The sequence below is a fragment of the Passer domesticus genome, chromosome Z (genome assembly GCF_036417665.1).
Source record: "Passer domesticus isolate bPasDom1 chromosome Z, bPasDom1.hap1, whole genome shotgun sequence".
NCBI classification, from domain to species: domain Eukaryota; kingdom Metazoa; phylum Chordata; class Aves; order Passeriformes; family Passeridae; genus Passer; species Passer domesticus.
Genome location: NC_087512.1, coordinates 19,933,671 through 19,952,189, shown reverse-complemented (window position 1 = coordinate 19,952,189; position 18,519 = coordinate 19,933,671). Strand labels below are relative to the sequence as shown.

Below are 18,519 nucleotides of genomic sequence, written 5' to 3'. Positions count from 1 at the left end.
GGAATTGAGTGTACCCTCAGTAAGTTTGGGACCACATCATGTTGGATGGTAGTATTGGTAGGCTTTAGAGAGGGGTTTGGAAATGTTAGATGGGCTGAAACTGACAGTATGAAGTACAACAAGGCCCAGTGCTGGGTCCTGCCCTTGGGTCACAGCAACCCCAGGCAGTGCCACAGGCTGGGACAGAGAGGCTGGAAAGGACCTGGGGGTGCTGCTGACAGCAGCTGAACATGAGCCAGGCTGTGCCCAGGTGGCCAAGAAGGCCAATGGCACCCTGGCCTGGATCAGCCATGGTGTGGGCAGCAGGGCCAGGGCAGGGATTGTCCCCTGTACTGAGCACTGGTGAGGCTACATCTTAAGAAGTCAAAAAAGAAAACACAACCACCACTGTCATTTTACAACCTCTACATCACTCCTTGTATCACTCCTGACAACTCTGAAGTGACACTTCAGTGCAACAAACCACAGTTCTGGTTTGTTGCAGTCAGTGGGAGTTATGCACAAGAATGCATTGGAGCTGTGGTTTTAGTTGCTGTTCTCCTGTTGAAAAGTTTTATAATCTAATGACTATTCTCTATTTATAACATTTTCCCTTTTGGAAAATTCATTGTCTCATTCTGGAGTCTGACCAAATTGAGCATCACTTCTTGTTTTATAGCTCATCTCATTCTTTTTCAATCAGCTCGTATATTCCTAATTGAATTTCATTATCTATCACAATGACTTCCAAAACAATCAAAGAAAATGTTCATCATAACTATATTTGGTATTTTTTAACTCCTCAAATCAGGAACTTCCCTCTAGCAAATACAATAAGCTTGATGTGCATGCTGCTGGACACCAGAGCCCACCAAACCTGCTCTATCACTCCTTCCCTCAACTGGACAGGGAGAGAAATAATAACAAAATGTTCACAGGTTGAGATAAGACCAGAAAGATATTACTCACTGGTTACCATCACAGGCAAAGCAGACTCCACTTGGGAAAATTAGTTTAATTTCTTAACAATCAAATCAAAGTAGGATAATGAGAATTAAAACTCAAATCTTAAAATCACCCTTCCACCCTTGCCCCCTACTTCCCATGCTTAATTTTTTTTCCTAGTTTCCTCTATCTCTCCCCTTCCAAGTGTTACAGGGGAGTGGATAATACAGGGAGGTTGTGGTTAGTTCATCACTCATTGTTTCTGTCACCCTTCTTCCTCAAGACAGGGCTCCTTAACCTGCTCCATCATGGGGTATCTCCCACGGGAGACAGTTCTCTGTGTACTTCCCCAGTGTGAGCCCTTCCCACTGACTGCAGTTCTTCACAAACTGCTCCAGCACATGCCGCTTCCACGGCTTGCAGTCCTTCAGGTGCAGTCTGCTCCAGCATGGGTGCCCCACAGAGTCACAGGTCCTAGCCAGGACTTTACTCCAGCACAGGTTTCCTACGGGGTCATAGCTGACTCCCAGACATCCAGCTGCTCCAGCATGGGTCTCCTGCAGTGGCTGCAGCTGCTCCCCATGTCTGCACCATGGGCTGCAGGGGAATTTCAGTGCTGGCACCTGGAGCACCTCCTGCCCTTCCTTCTGCACTGACCTTGGTGTCTGCAGGGCTGTTCCTCTCACATATCCTCATCCCACTCTTTTCTGGTCACAATTTGCTTCTTCACAATAGCTTTTTTCCTCTCAAATACATTATCCCAGAGTTATCGCCACTGTCACTGACAGACTCAGCCTTGGCCCGTGGTGAATCCACCCTGTAGTTGCCTGGCACTGCTTAATAATATAGTTTAAAAATTGTATGTATCTTATTTTAACTGATGACTGATGACATTTAAAATGCCTATGCTTCCCTGAAAAATGTTGAAATACTATATTTCCCTTGGGTGAACTGATTACATGAGCTCTGCTCCAATCAGCTGCTGATGCTCCAATTCTTCAGGAGAAAAGTGGTGTTGGCCCCCAGATCTCAGGATACTTTATTTTTATTTTAAATGCAATCACTGGAAATGTTGAAGTCCACACATGAATTTTGTTACTGGGACTAAAATTGTTACTTTTTTTTTTCCTTCTTTAAAAAAAAAAAAAAGGTTTTGATAACTTCCATGGTTCAGTTTTGTGTTTTGTATGTTAAATATACTTGGGTTGGGATTTTTAATTTCTGTTTTGATTTTTACTTACGTTCTTTGTATTTTATATTATCCTGTAGTTTGACAAAAAGCAAAATGAGAAGAAAAATTATAGTGGTCACTTGCAGGTCTAGAAGGGGAGAAGCTTTCTATTTATCCATATCAGAAAAATATTAACAGAAAGAAACTAGGGGAGAAGACCCAGAATTTCAATGGATTTGTACCATCTAATCCTGAATATGTCTCTTGAGTACTACTAGAATAATATTTTGAATATATTTATAAGTAGTTATGCTAAAACCAAGGAGATTATAAAAATATTTATGACAGTAGTAAAAGTTCTGTTAGAATTACCTAACTAAAACAAGAGTTTATCCACTGTCTTATACTTGTAGGCAAAAGGATTATTCACTTCTTCAGCCCTGTCACAGAGAAGTATGGAATTTTACAAGGGATGGATTCTCATATATTTCATAGAGTAAGGGTATGATTCAGCACATATTCACTAGGAATAATCTGTCAAGAGTATGCCTTCAGACAAGAATTTCACATTTTCCATTGTCATTAGTCGGGCGTGAGAGTTCAGTGATAAGGAGTGTGCTACTAACCCAAAGACTGATTCAGACACCCTTTGACCTGGGAACAAAGATTTTAAAACTAAATAAATATTGAAGCTAAAAGAGATGCTTGCCAGCTGCTGCTGTTCTTATTTTAGGGAAGAGTGCAAAAGTGTAGCTCCTCTGTACTATGTAAATGCAACCCAGATAATTGTGTGTGGAGGGAAGAACAGTTTCACAAAAAGAAAGAAGGAAACTTCATTCATGCTATTGCCCTATCTTCTGCTTTCAGGAATAAAGATGATTGAAGTTGTGTGTTCTTGTATTTCTCCTTTTGCTTTGCTGGAAAGAAAGCATCCTTCCTACCACACAGCTGGGGCAAGGCTGAGATCTTTCCGCTCTCCTGCAGCATCTGAGATAAAGCCTCTCTCTCCTCACTCTTGCCATCAGTTACATTAGTTTATCTTCGCAATATCACACGTCTCTGTTTCAAATTAGAATTAGCACCAAAAAATAGTGGGACATTTTAGAATGCTTCCCTTAGAAAATAGGTGTGTATTACCAACAGCCACCTATTAACTTTTGAAATCACTGACCACTGCCAGCTAAATCTGATAGCAAGGTAGTGATTTATTAAATGTATTAAGTATAAACCCTGCAAAATTGTGAATTTATAGAAGTGCCTATTAACACGGTCTTCAAACAAACACCACAAGTGTAGTTTGAGCACATATCTTATTAGACACCAGAGGATTTATATGAAGAACAGCCAAATGAATGTCTTAACTCTTGAAAAGCTTTCATTCAGTTTTCCCACTTTATCAGACACCAGGAATTCTACTCAGATTTTTTGGCAAAGACAGATGAAACTTTTTTAGACTTTGGCATTTATATTTTTTTAATATAGTGTGAGCTCAGTGTGCACCATTGCATACCAGGTAGTTCAGCAGTCAAGTCAACTACACAACGACACAAAATCTTAAGGAAACAGACTTTATCTGCTTTAGTACTTAACCAATAACTTTATTTTTATTTTATTCCACAGTGATATCTGAATATGTATTTGTAAAGTTTCTGAAGGACACTCAAACCCAAACAGATATAATAACATTCTTTCCCAAATTACACCCCCAATTTTCATATTTCAGCTTAATCTAAGCATGTTCCAGTTGATAATAAACATTTTGCTGCAGAACAGAGTTGCTAGGTTTTGGAGATATTGACTGTCAGGCAAAACCAATAGTAATCTGCTTTAAAGTGAAGCTGATGATTTCTAATGAGCACTTTTTGATAAAAACTTGAGCTGTTCCTTTGTGTTCAGATTATGTGTCCTAAGAAAGCAGGAAAACAAAACTGTGATTTGGTCTTTTTAACAGTGAAATTTTACACATTTACATTTAGTGATTTTTATTTCTTGTTTTCATCATAACGTCCATACCAATATATGTGAAAAGAGCTCTTCAGCAAAATCCTGATGGGAACAGTGTAAAATCCTTTGATCCCTTGTAGCAGGGACAAAGACTATTACAGAATTGCAAACATGACAGCATCATCATTTGAGCCACCTACTTTTTTACAAAAATGGCTTTTTATTTTCTCAACTGCTAATCAAATCACAGAATGTGGAAACTGAAAGGGACTTCTGCAGGCCACATAGTCCAATCCCCCTGCTTAGACAGTGCCAGCTCTAGCTGGTTGCCTAGATTATGTCCTGATGGCTTTTGAAGACTTACAAGTATAGAGAGTCCCCAGAACAACCTGTGCCAGTGTTCAGTCACACTCACAGGGAAAGTTTTGCAATGGTCAGAGGGAACATCCTGTTGTTTAGTTCATGCCTGTTGCCTCTGATTTTGCTCCACTTTGAAAATCTTTCACTACTCTCATTATGTTGAATCAACAGCAGTATTCTTCTTGGAAAGAAACTGGCTTACAGCTACAGGGGAGACTGACTTGAGGATATAGCCTCTCCACTAGAAGAAATATTTTTTTCTATGATATAAAAATAGGACAAGAAAGCAACTTGAACAATGAATCCATTGTTGAACTCCTCATACAAGAGAACAGAATTGACACAATTCTCTCATAACTGTTGGGAGAAAAAGAGATTTAAAAAAGAAACAGATCTTTCCTAAAAATTAAGTTTTTCATTAAAAAAGCAATAAAAATACATTAAAAGGACATTGTGCTACTTGAGCTACTTGAAAATCAAGAGCTTTCCCCTTTTTCTTCATTTTGGGCAAGGTTGATTGCTTGATGAAAAGGCTTACTTCTTTTCATCTGTGAGTAAGTGACAGTGGTCCTTCTGGCAAATTCTTATAGGCAGTGGAGTAAGGAATGTGTTAGTACTTTGCCAAATTGGTCAGAGGGGAAAGGAAAACTGGTAGGGATGAGTGTTAACCAAACAATATTCATTTGGCCTTGCTGGAAATTTGATAATAGCAGAGTGGATTTAAACATTCACATTCTAAAATTTTGGTGTGCTTTGTCATTGAGGCAGTAAATTATTTAAATATGCTGTCCATACTGAATGTATTTTTCCTGCTTGGCTTCAACTGAAAACACTTATTTTAAAAAATATTCTGCCTTATTATGATGTCTCAAGACTGTTGTTTAGACAAATTTGCAAATACTTCATACAGAAATTCTTCTAGACTTTGGGGCAAATTACATGCGTATGAGTAACATTGTTCCAGACCTTTTTTTCCAAGAAATTAAGAAAATTATTACAGAAAAAAAAGCCAGCACAAGTTAGCAGTTCCACACAGAGAAACTGAACCATATAGTGAGAGCCTAATGATACAATTCTTTATTTAAAGGAATCAGAAGTGTTTTATTCACTCTAAACTAACTGTTATAGGCCTGTTTCAAGAGCCCAGTAAGTTTTTCCTAGATATCTGCAGTGTTCCTGTTACCTCGTCTCATAACAATATAAATGCACACTTTTTATCCTTTTGCCCTTGACATAGAGACTTAGCACACAGAGATATTGTTACATGAGATACTTGGTTTGTTCTAAGACCATGAGAAAAAGAAAATCTGCTTCAGGAATAAAAATTACATTTTTTCTAGGTCTTCATTTAATGTGTTTTGTTTGTACAATTCTTTATGCACTCCTTTTTTATATGTAACTATAATAAAGTATTTTGACAAGTAGACCATGACTGGAATTTATCATTTTCCTCCTATTATACCCTGAAGTTTCTACCTTCTCTGTTCAAGGAGATAAGGCAGTTTTCACAACCTGAGGCTAGTGCTACTTGTATAAAGCAGTATATATCCTTGTCATTTGGACAGTCTCTGTGTGTGTAAGGCTACTAACATGTACAAGGAATTTTTCTTTATTTTGAGAAGAAACTTGGAGATATTCCTAGAATGGAAAAATGAGTGTTATGAGTGGGACCATAAAGACACTTGCTGAGAAACCTGCTGCAGCTGAGTGGTTTTCCCAGATGTTCATTCTAAAATCTGATCAAGGGTATTGGTTTGCCTGTGATTGTAGAGAGATACACACAAATTTCTTGAACAAAAATATCTTTCATAATTATACTTTATCAACAGCAACACATGTGAACACTCCACGAAGATAACCTTTTAAGTCACAATATATGTGATTTTTCTTAGTAGACATTAAAAAAAATTAAGTTGAAAGAAAATGGATGCTATTTCTATGCTGAATAATAGCTAACATGGCTATAATTAATAGAAACTATCAATATTGACTAAATATATCAGTCACTTCAGTTTTAGGCCATCAGTTAAGTCTCTAAGTATGAACACCTTCATTTACAGAAAAAATATTGATTTGAAGCTCTGAGGATTTTATTGAAATGGTAGTTGTAAAAGAAACTGAAGATCTTGATTCTGCAATTCTGTTGCTCCAAACTTCAAGCAGTAGGCTGAAGAGCAAAAAGATGGACAGAAAATTCAGTGATGATGTCCAGGGTCTGAATCTCACAGTAGATCATAGAATCATAAAATGGTTTGGGTTGAAAGATCATCCACTACTAAAGCCCCTGCCATGGGCAAGGCCACTTTTTACCAGACCAGATTGGTCAGAGCTTCATCCAGCCTGGCTTTGAACATTTCCAGGGATGGGACATCCACAGCTTTTCTGGGAAACCTGTCCAGTGTCTCACCACCCTTGCAGTAACCTCCTCCCAACAGCTAATTTAAACCTAATTTTTTTCTGTTTGAAGCCATTCCCCCTTGTCCTGTCACTGCATTCACTTGTAAAAAGTCTCTCTCCGTCTTCCTTGATGGTTCCCTTCAGGTACTGGAAAACCATAATTAGGCCACCCCAAAACCTTCTCTTTTCCAGGCTAAATTATCCCAATGCAGTCTTTTCTCATAGGAGAGGTGCTCCATCCCTCTGATCATGCTTGTGGATCATACTTCTTGCCTCCTCTGGACTCCCTCCAGCAGGTCCATGTCCTTCCTGTGCTGTGACCCCAGAGCTGCTGCAGCCCTGCAGATGGGGTCTCAGCAGAGCAGAGGGGCAGAATCCCCTCCCTGCCCTGCTGCCCACCCTGCTCTGGATGCAGCCCAGGACACTTTTGGCGCTCTGGGCTGTGACCCAGTGCTCATGGCTGGGTCATGTCCAGCCTCTCACCCACAAATACCCCCAAGCCCTTCTCCCAGGGCTGCTCTGGATCTATTCATCCCCAGTCTGTCTTGATACCAGGGATTGATACCTCAATCCAGATGCAGCACAAGCACTTGGTCTATTAAATATCATGGAGTTCCCATGGGCCACATGTTCCCAGCTTGTCAGGGTCCCTCTGGACAACATCCCACCCTTCAGGTGTGTCAATAGCACCTCTCAACTTGGGGTCATCTGCAAATCTGCTGAGGGTGCACTTGATCCCTTTGTCTTCATCACTGATGAAGATATTAAATAGCTCTGATCCCAATACAGACCCCTGAGAGCACCACTTGTCACTGATATCCACTGGGATTCTGAGTCCTTGGCCACAACCCTCAGGATGTGACCATTCAACCAATTTATTATCCATCTAAAAGTTCACTTCTCCAATTCATCTCTTTCCAATTTACAGAGTAGGATATTGTGAGAGACCATGTCAAAGGACTTACAGAATTCCAGGACATCCACACCCCTTCTCTTGTCCACTGATGCAGCCAGTCCACTACAAAAGGCCACTGGATTGATCAGGCAGGACCTGCCCTTGGTGAAGCTGTGCTGGTCTCTCAAATCACCTCCCTGTCCTCCATGTGCCTTAACACAGCTTCTAGGCTGTGATCTTCCCAGGCACAGAAGTAACCTTGACAAGTCAGTAGTTCCAGGGCACTCTTTCTACCCTTTTTAAAGATGGGCACAATGTTTCCCCTTTTCCAGTCACAAAGAGCTTCTCACCTGACTGCCATGACTTTTCAAATATCATGGAGAATGGCTTAGTAACTATATCAGCCATTTTAGCTGAAGATACTGTGATGTATCCCATTAGGTGCCATAGACTTATCTACCTTAGGGGTCCTTAGGTGGTCACAAACCTAGCCTCCTTTACAATGGCTCTGCTATCCCAGTCCCCATCCATCTGTCCTCTCAAGATGTGTGTAAATAGAGAAATGAAGATTGTGACAAAAATGTGTTGAGTACCTCAGCTTTCTTTTCATCTGTTGTTACCAGTTTATTTTCAGTATTTTTTATCGGGGGGTGCACGCCTTCTGTGACTTTCCTTTTCTGGTTAGATCTTCTGTTCATTTAGAATAGCCTGAAGGTTTTCAGAGCTTCTTCCAGCAGCCCACAGCTCCAAAAGACAGTACACATGCCAAGACTCTCTGGATCACATCACTGCTTAGCAGAGTTCTTGTCTTGTCTCCAAGACACTCCCATTTTAAGGCAAGTTGTCAAAGCCCTTCACTGTGTGCTTGCTGAGTCAACTTTTTTCCAGGATCTTTGCATCACTTAGATCATCTCAACTGATCAGACAATAATAAAGAATCTGTACTTATTTTTTTATTTTGCTGTTTTGAAATTCATCAAAATACTACAAAGATTAGTACAAATACACTTGAGTGTTTTTCTACTTGAGTGGAAAAGTAAAATATTGCTTTTTGTTCTCCAGAAGTAGAAGAATAACCTGTATGAAAATCATGACAAACCATTACGTAAAATGGACACTCTACATAAGTATTGCCATATAGTAATTTTTTCCCTTCAAAATTTTTGAATAGAAATTATTCCCAAATAACCAAGTTTAAGTGCAGCCATCTATGGTGGTGTGTTAGGCACTGTGCTAAGAATCAAGTCTTTTATAAACACGGATAGTAGAACACTGTTTAAAAAAATAGCTGTACAGTGCCAAATTATTATGGTAGAGCTTTTTCTTTCTGCTAGCCTTTTATTGTTGTTGGTTTGTTGTTTTTTTTTATGTGCCATACTGAAAGCTACATATATTGGAATTGCCTGTAATCTGTAAACTGAAAAGAGAACACTTGCTGTCACTTCCTTTTTTCTAAAAGCATATACAAAATAACATGCAAATTCTTAAAGCAGCTGGTGTTAAAATGTTCTCTTCCTCATATTAGAGCCTAATGAGACATAAAAGAACCTTTGACATTTCAAGATGCCTCTCAATTACAGAGGTTAATCTGTTTTAAGACTTCATCATCTGGGTGGGGAAGCTTGATCATATGTCTAAAACAAAAAAACCCGATTGGTAGATCAGTCCTGGATCTAATTACAGGGTGTTATCTTGGAGGTAACAGAGAAGTCAGAAACAGTGTTGTGAGGCTCTCAAAGCTGCACAGCTGATGATTATTTTTTTATTCTTAGCTTAGTGGCACCAGAGTGTTATACTTGAAAAGCTGTTAACCACAACACTTTCCACCACATTGTGTAACAACAAAAGTGTGGGCCAAATTTAGAGCTTTGGTACTGTTCAGAAGAAAGCTTTCCTAGGGTTATTCTGCCCTTCAGAACTGCAGGTGTGCTTGTTTGATGGGTACTTTGCCATCATTTAGAAAACCTTTTATTTCCATTTAAGATTGGTCTGGCAGCTCTGAGTTCTAAGAATTGTCAGGAGGTGCCAAGTCCAGCAAGTCTTAAGCCTAGCATTGGGCATCAGAATTTTACTTAGCCTGAGTGGTCAGTCGGGTCCCCACGGCAGTCACAGACTCTTGAAGTGTGGCAGTCTGAAGTGGGAGATTGTGAGAAGCAACCTGAGGGTGAGGTACTTGTGAGTGATGGATTCTGCTTTCTAATGTGCTTTGAGACGTACTGGTAAGGGAAATAGTAGATAAAGATTCCTGAATGTAAGGTGCCATTGGTAATGTATGTATTTTTGCTACATAAATAGCAAACTGAACATTTTATTAGTTTTACCTAAATATTGTATCCCTTGAGTTTATTTTGTTGTTTTCATACTTCTTGGGGAAAAAAAAAAAAAAAAAACAACAAAAACAAACTTAACTAGATACTGTCTTAAATATTAGAAGGGATGTTAAGAAGGAAGATCTTGTTAAGAAAAACATGGTTCCCAGTATCTGATTTTCAGGAATTGCTGTTGGGCAGGCTTCAGGCTAGCAGGAAAATAAGATCATACAAATTTGTTTTACTGAGTTCAATAATTAGTGATCTGTGTGTTGCATTATAGACCATCATGGATTCTCTTTTAATAGATAAACAGGCTGGAAATCCTGACTTTATTGGCCAGGGAATTCCTTTGGATGAGACAGCATTTGTAGTAAGTATGCATCTGAATGACAGAGTTTACAATTTAATGGGAAGGGTTTATGTTGAATGTTGGTTAATGTGTTTACTGAAGTGGCAAGCATTGCAAAATTTTCATTAAATGGTTCTGCCAATTAATCCTCCTGTATTACTTTTTTTCAGATGATAGTGAACTTTATTCAAAATTGTGGGGTGTTTTTACAATAGCCACAAGTATGTGAAGTTTAAAAGTTGTGAGGGAACTTGAAGTTTCTGAGCATGTGCTCAGAAACAGAAAAAGGTACAGGTCTAGCATCCAGGATGTTGTAAAGTAATGCATTGAGCTATTTGGCAGTAGTCCATGCTGGGATGTTTTATTAGAAAAGGAGTTTTAGTTAATTTCTTTTCCTGATTTTTTTGCTTGTCTGACATTTTGAAAAGAAGGTTAATTTGATGTGAAACAAGTTAAAAGAGATGTTATAGATGTGAAACAAGTCAAGGGAGATGTTAGATGTCCATAACCAGCCCATCGAAGAAACCTTTCTCTGCCTTGGAGGAATGTTTGCATGTAGCTGATCTAGATGTGTCCATACCAGCAGTTTCAAAACTTGATGTTTCAGATGCACAGCTTGCAAGATGGGATACCTGGGCTAAAACTCACTCAGCTCTGAGTTCTATGTGGAGAAGCATTCTTGCCTTCAGATCTACATTAGAAAAAAAATAGCCAGGCTTGGTGGGTGAGGCTTGCACTCTGTATATGGGATTATTTTTCTAAAATTATTTGTATACTGACAGATTTCCTGTAGTTGGGGAGTTATTGAAGAAGGGTATGTCTTCCTGTCTGTAACTGAAACTTCTGCAAGACAGTTAGCTCCAACTGAATATTTAGCAATTTTGGTAAAACCATGGTTTTCCATACCATTGTTGGGTTCATTTCCCATATTGTGTTCCTATGTCCAGTTCCAAAACCTTTTCATCGGTTCTTTTGTGCTTACAGCCAACATGCGATACTTTGTGTCTGCTCTAGCACACACACTCACAGACTTTGGGTTAGAACAAACACGACTGCAGTCATCTGAGCACTCTGACAGCCGGCGCTTCGGCGGGCCGGCGTTGTTCGGAGCACTTACATGTGCCCTTACGCCTTCCCCCACGCTGCTATAAAGGTGACACCGTCAATTCCTGATGGTGCCGCGGTCGGTAGGTAAGAGAAGGACGGGCAGGACGGCTCAGCGCTGCCGCCGGCGGGGTGCGGTGCCTCCGCAGCCGTGCCCCGCGCTGGCCCCGCCGCGGTGCCGGGCGCGGTGCGGAGCCGGACGCCTCCCTCGAGGGGGCGGCGCTGCGGGCGGCAGCGGCCCCGGGCCGGCGGCGAGCCGGGGCTGGAGCGAGCCCGGCGGGACCAAAGTTACTTGCCCGCAGCGCCCCGGTGTCTCCGCAGAGCGCGGCCCAGCGGAGGGGCAGAGCCGCTGCCCGCGCCGGCAGAATGAGGGAGCAGCGCCCGTGTCCGGGCACCGGGCAGCGGAGGATGGGCGCGCTGGCGCTCCCGGTGAGCCCTGTGAAACGCTTGCAAACTGAGCGCGCCTTTCCCTGTCTTTTCGCAGAGGAGGCCTACCAAAAACTGGCTAGCGAGACCATGGAGGAGCTGGACTGGTGCCTGGACCAGCTGGAGACCCTGCAGACCAGGCACTCCGTCAGCGAAATGGCCTCGAACAAGGTAGGAGCCCGCGGGCTCGGCCCCGCCGCCCCGCTCCCCCCTGAGCGCGGGCCGGGGGTCGCGGCAGCCGGGGCTGTGCCGGGTCAGGGGCGGCCGGAGGGGCCAGGGCCGAGAAACTTGACCTGGGCAAGCAGTGTCCAAACGTAATTTTGGGAGCGGGAGCGGTTTCTGTTGTGGTTTTGTACACCAATTCTTTTAAATTTGAATGCAAGTTGTGAAAGTGATGCAGGTCTTGTAAAGCTACACTGTTCTCTTGTGTGCGTCAGTTTAAAAACAAAAAGAGATTGTTCAGGGCTGCTGGCAATTATCTCTTCAGTTGCTCCTTCTTTTCACAGAACCCCATACAGAATTAGGGATCTTTCCTAGAAAAGGTGTAGAAAGTAGCATGAAAGGTGATAAAGATAGTTCCTGAGCCCAGAGGAGCTGTATGGTGGATTCTGCTTGTAAACAATGATGATGACGGCTCTCATAATGCTATTTGTTGTGAAAGAACATGCCCTCAACCAAAGTGCCATCACAATAGACACCTACATCTAGAGGTGTGCTTCTGCAACAGAGTGCGCACTTCCTTCTCATCCTGGAAGCTGAGGATTTGCATTGTCTGGGAACTCTGTGCCGGGATCTGCTATGGTCTGTATGTGCTTTGGTTTTGCAATTTGAAATTGAGTTTCCACATCTTATATTTATAAGTAAAATTTCTTTCCTGATTTTGATTTGTAAGAAATATGCAGGTACATTTCTGGAGTTAGTTGTTTTTAAGGTGAATTAATAAAAGTGCTGTGTTACTTCAAAATTTATTTTTATATTTTTCATCAACTGAATACTTGAACAACAACATATACAATTAGAAATTATAAGAAAGCTTCAATTAAACAGGATAGTTTTCCTACTCTTATATTTGCAAAGGCAGATGATGATATTTTAGCATCTTTTCACTATTTCAGTTGTAATTAGTATTTTGAGTTGGAAGGTAATTTTGACTTAGCTTATGCCTTCTTAATACTCTACTGTCTTGCTTTCACTGCTCTTACCAAGTATCTGCTCTTTGTTATTGACTGTTTTTAAGTTCCTGTTGAAGTGTGCCTGCATGTGAGATATGAAATATCTACATGCTTGTGCAGTTTAGTCCCACAATGTAATATTCCCTTTGCTTTTCTTGGCTTTAGAGACTCTTAGCACCAATTTGATCTCTGTTTTAAGAGTTTCCTGCCTGGCATTATGCTATTCTCAGAACTGCATTTTCAGTTTTTATTGCAGCTGAAAGATCTTGTTGCTCAGTATGTATTGTGTATGCATTTGTAAGCTACAAAGTCAAGAGTTTCCAAGGCTCTTTCAGCACTGTATGTCGGAGACTTTGTTTCCAAAGGGAGTGAGATCAGACTGACACATGCAACCTGGTCTTTTCTTGCTAACAAGTTTGAACACCTGTCAATTTCCTGACTTTTGATGTTTGTATAACTATTCTTTCACAAAATGTTGGATTTTCTTCAAGTATTTCTTTCCTAACTCCCTATAATAAATAAGATATGCAGTGTTTTTTATTAACAGTGAGGGTAAGCTGTTTCTAGAATGAGGTAAAATTAATTGCAAATCAATGTTTTTTTGGGTTTGCCATGTATATTCAGATTTTTACAAAAAGAGGACATTTTAAAAATAAAATTTGACAACTGATTTGCATCTATAAGTAGACTCAGAGGTGCTACTGAGTTTGATACTATGTTTTGTTTGTACTTGTTTGAATAAGTAAGCATTTTCACTCTCTTTTCGGAAATCTAACTCCTTGTATACAAATTTGTGTCATCTTTCAGTGTTCATTTGGGAGGTTTTTGTTTTGGTTGGTAAGATAATTTTAAAAAACCAAAGAACAGACAAAAACACCAAAAAAATCCAAACCAAAACCAACAACAAAGTGTAAATCTGTGCCACTAACCAGCACATGAACCATCTTGAATATAAACCAATAAGCCCATACCATATTTTGAGAAAAATTAATGCAGGAGGATTTTCATTTTGGGGTACAGGAAGATATTCTAAAGAATATCTCCAATCCTTATTACTGAAACATACCCAGCATTTATATAATACCTCCTATTGTAATATAACTGCAAACTTTGACCTCTCAGTGAGGCATATGGATAAATTATACTATTTTACTTTATTGAGAAACAGAAGAAGAAAAGCTTTGCTCAAGGCTGAGAACATAGACTTCAGTACAGAAGTGAACATGCAAGCATACTTTGTTCTCTGTCTGAAGAGTAGGTCCTGTAAAATCAGATGAGAAAGTCAGGAAAAGGAATGTTGGTGGTACAGAAGAACATAGTTTCTCACAGTGTTTCTCTCTTTCCTTTTGTCTGGCTTTCTCAAAGAACCAATGCACAAGCCTGACTGATTGTTGGTGTGGCGTTTTTTTCCCCCTGGACCTTCAGCTACTTCCCTTACTTATTTCTCTCCCTTTTATCTTGTATACAACAGCATTTTCATCAGTATTAGTTTTCTTTATTTATGTGAACAAGTTCAAGACATAAGGGATGGTGTAAGAATTGAACTCTGGACTAGGTAAGAACTTCTGCCCATTGTGGAAAGGCTGCCATGGTAGAGGAAAAAAAAACAGGGTGGGAGCTGTATTTCATGTCCGGAATGCTTGGAGTAATTCAGGGAGTGAGTCTTAACTCCAGTCCCTTTCTGTGCAGTGAGTTGACAGTCTGAACTGTTGGCTTCATCTGTTTGGAATCCCTTAACTGTTGTAATGCTTGCGTAGAACTAGCATTAGCATATCCCAGTCCAGGGATATTTATTTTGTTTAGATGCCCCTCATGTTCAATTAGCAGTAGTCTATGACGTGCCAGCTCACGGCTTTGGATGACAGAAAGTGGAATGACGCAGATACATAAGAAGATCCTTCTTCTCCCTACTTAAAATTGATTAAAGCAGTAGTGACAGGGTGCTGTACACAACCTCTGGATGTGCCCCGGTAAGTTGTGGGACTAAGCGTTACCCAAAAACTTTGCAAGCAGGCTGTAGGTCTGTTCTGTAGGAAGCCTGCTGTGATGCTTGGCTGCCTACATTACATTAGTATGACTGAAATATCCAGATTATTTCCCGTTTCCCAGTCATTCCCATGATACAAAGATTTCCAAATGCTTGCAGCCATTGCATGTGAAGTAACTGATGGTTACTATGGTGTATCTCTGGTACACCCATAGGCATAGTTTGTAAATCAATGTGATTTTGAAAGGACATAGTATGTAGTTGTACTGTCACTTGTCATTGTGTTGTTATGAATCTTACAGTATGTGGTGTTTACTTACATTGCTAGCTTCTGAAATTGGGTACTAGCAGGAGAAAAGCAGCTTTTTAAAAGTGTAGGAAGTTTGTCATTATTATGTTTCCTCTAGAAACCCTTTAAAGTTTTGAAAGGCTCCAAAGCAAACATATAAGAAGCACCTTAAATTTAGAAAATTTCTTAAAATGTCTTTCATTTTTGGAGAACTGTCTGGTTTTCTGTATCATGTACTCTTAATATTGCCTCATATTAGTGGATTGTAGTATTGTGTTTTTCTGAGTAATGCTTTCTTGAACAGATAAAATATAATTTTAGGAAATAGTTTACAAATCTGGGTAGTTAGAGATATAGGCATAATTAGATATCATTATTTAACTGTTCAGATTTCCACATATCCCAACCCATATCCCTTTTTGTTAAACTGAATTGTGAGTAATATCTGCTGAAAAATATGTGATTTAGGAGGCTACTAACTTGTTGATTGTCATTTCTAACTTTAGATACAGCTGCACTTTGATGCACATATACAAGCAAATGATATTTTAAAATTTCCAAGTTGCAAAGTGATGATTGTTTCCTTTTTAAAATTTTTAATATTTTCTTTCTTTTTTTTTAAGTAGCATACTAGGTTTTTTTTCCTGCTAAATAAGATTAAAGCAATACTTAATAGATTTTAAATTCTCTGGGAGAAGAACTCTCTACTTTCAGTGTGCAGTTTACCACTGCCTAGTTTATGGATCTGAGAGTTATTCTGTGATAGACAATACACAAATTAAAAATTCCAGTAATAAAAATGTAACAACTCCTCTCTGTTAGAGAACATTATTTGCAGAGTAGTCAAACATGGAGGAGTATGTATAATGAAACTTGTTTGCAAAAGTGTATTTTCACTTCTGTAATCGTGATTTTGCAAGCATCTCTTGTTGGGTGCTTTATGTGCCTAAGTATCTGAACTTAGACATGTGAAAAGTTTCAAACTGAGTTGTTTTTGTTTCAGCTTTAGCTCTCCTGCAGATGATGTTATTTGCAGAAGTTGCTAATAACTGGTAAAGAGCAAGAGTTTAGAAGATGTCAGTCATAGGGCACTTCTTTCCCACTACAAGTGCAAGTGAATACCCTTGTCCAGGAATCTCTTTTAGGTTTTAGAGCTTAGAAAATTTTGATTTCGTTTAGTCAGACCACATTAATTAAAAATATACTTTTTAAGTATAGACTTTCTCATAATTGTGCAGGTTGTATACTAGTATGTGCAAATGCTTACAGATTAGAATAGAAGTCTCTTTACAGACAGTTATTAGTGCTGTTTACTTTAAAAAAAAATTCAGATTTCTTTTGGTGATTTGAAAATACTCAAAGTATCAATTTTATCAACCAGCTAGTGTCCAAAGCCTACCCTAATGTAACACAGGGCTTATATTTATGGTCCTGAACTTGTCACCGACTATGTACATCTAAACAATAGTGTTAATGATACTTTATTTTTAAAAATTACTTACCTGTAAATATTTAATGTAAACCAAAATGATATTTGAAGGCAACTTGAAATCTGTTCAGTTACTTTTTTTTTTTCACATTTCCTCCTCTGCTACTTTGAGCTGGTTTGTAATCACATTTTCTTACTGCTAAAAAGTATTTTTCCTTTCTTCTTTTCAGCACTAAAAAGCTCACACAGGTAATGGGTGGCTGACTAACATAATATCTGGGGAAAGAGTGAGGCTAAATTTATTACTTAGTTCAAATAATGGGCCATGTATAAACCCTAAAGTGCTTCAAACAGAGGTGCTGTGTTACCTTCACCATGTTTTCCCAGGAAAGCCCTGCTGCCAGCATTCCAGCATGACCCTTGCTGGGGTGGAAAAAGCAGGGACAGAGCCTCTTGGCAGCTCTTACACAAAAGCCCCTGCTGAATGGAGAAGCATTATTGTGTTACCCCAGGCTGACAGTAGGTCTCTGAGTTTACCCAGAGAGCCCAGAATAAATGGAGCTGATGACAGACTGACTTCTGATTTAGTCCATCCATCTGTTTTATCTTTGTCTTGTTCTGTGAAAAAGCTTAAGTGCTGTGGTGGCCAGCAGTTTTGTATGGCCCTAGATAGGCTGTGTCTAGAACTAATCAACATGACTGAGTCTTTTGTTAACAGGCTAGAGTCTACCGTTGTCTTTTTTCTGTTCTTGCTTCCAGCTTTGGGGTTAGGTTCATGGCACAGTGAGGAGCTTGTCTTCAGAAATTACCTTTTGTATGTAAAAGCATAATTTTTTTGCAATGGTTTTTCCAAATGTGGAGCTCAGCCGGAGTAAAATTGTTTCCTCTGACACAGCCACTGGTTAAATTGACCTGTTTTCAGTTAAGGGACAAGATAATATGTCATATCCACTTAAGAGGATTTAAACATCGGTCATTCACTTGGGTTAGCTACTGCATATTAAAAAATAGGTACTGGAAACATAACACTACAAAAGAAATTTGTTGTTTTCATGAGTAAATATAGGGTTTGTTATGTGGCAGACGTCATATAATGGCAATGCCATTGCATTTTTTCTGGCTGACATTATAGTTTAATTGGGTCTTAAATTCTCAGATCTCTCTAAGAAAATCTGAGGATTTGGTTAGCTCTTTAGAGTACTGCTTATGATTAAGATTGTGATTAAGGTGAAGCTGTTAGCCAGAAACTGCTTGTTCAATGCAGCATCAGGAAACTTTTTATTCATTAAAGATTTCAGTTTGTACAGTGACATAGTAAAGGTATACTCATAAGTGGCAAGCCTCAGTTTTGGTTAGTGCACACTTGTGTGGCTTCCCCAATTGTGTTGTTCTTTATAGCAAAAGAGAAGGGCAAGAGTATTGTGGAAGTAAGGAAAGACTAGTTTTGAAGGAAAACTGCTTGCTTTTCATTCACTGAAGCCAGACTGAAAGAATTTTAAGACCTCTGGGCTTCAGTGAAGTTCCCTGTACACAACTTTACTTGCTCTCAAGTGAGACTTCTCATGCTTCTGGAGAGCAGCAGGCTTGCTCTGGAGTAACTGCAGTGATGAGTGAGGTGTACATATATGTATACATAAAAAAATAAGTGGAGATAGCACTTTCCTTGCTGTACTGTACAGGGATGTGCTGCAGCAAGATAAAGCGTGAAACTTGTGTTCCTGAAGATGCTTTGCACCAGCCTCTCTTTATCATTTATGGAC

At 39.6% G+C, this 18,519-nt stretch overlaps 1 protein-coding gene across 12 annotated transcripts in view; it reads left to right on the top strand.

Annotated features, from left to right (window-relative positions):
• Positions 1-18,519, top strand: part of PDE4D (phosphodiesterase 4D) — a 509,895-nt gene that overhangs the window by 455,180 nt on the left and 36,196 nt on the right. For 9 of the 12 annotated variants that reach the window (XM_064405626.1, XM_064405625.1, XM_064405624.1 and 6 more), the window contains one exon: positions 11,941-12,053. In XM_064405626.1, coding sequence (XP_064261696.1) covers positions 11,941-12,053 — 113 coding nt within the window. Of the gene's footprint in view, positions 1-11,940; positions 12,054-12,563; positions 12,688-18,519 lie in introns of those variants that run through there. The other 3 variants (XM_064405636.1, XM_064405635.1, XM_064405632.1) reach the window with 3 other exon arrangements.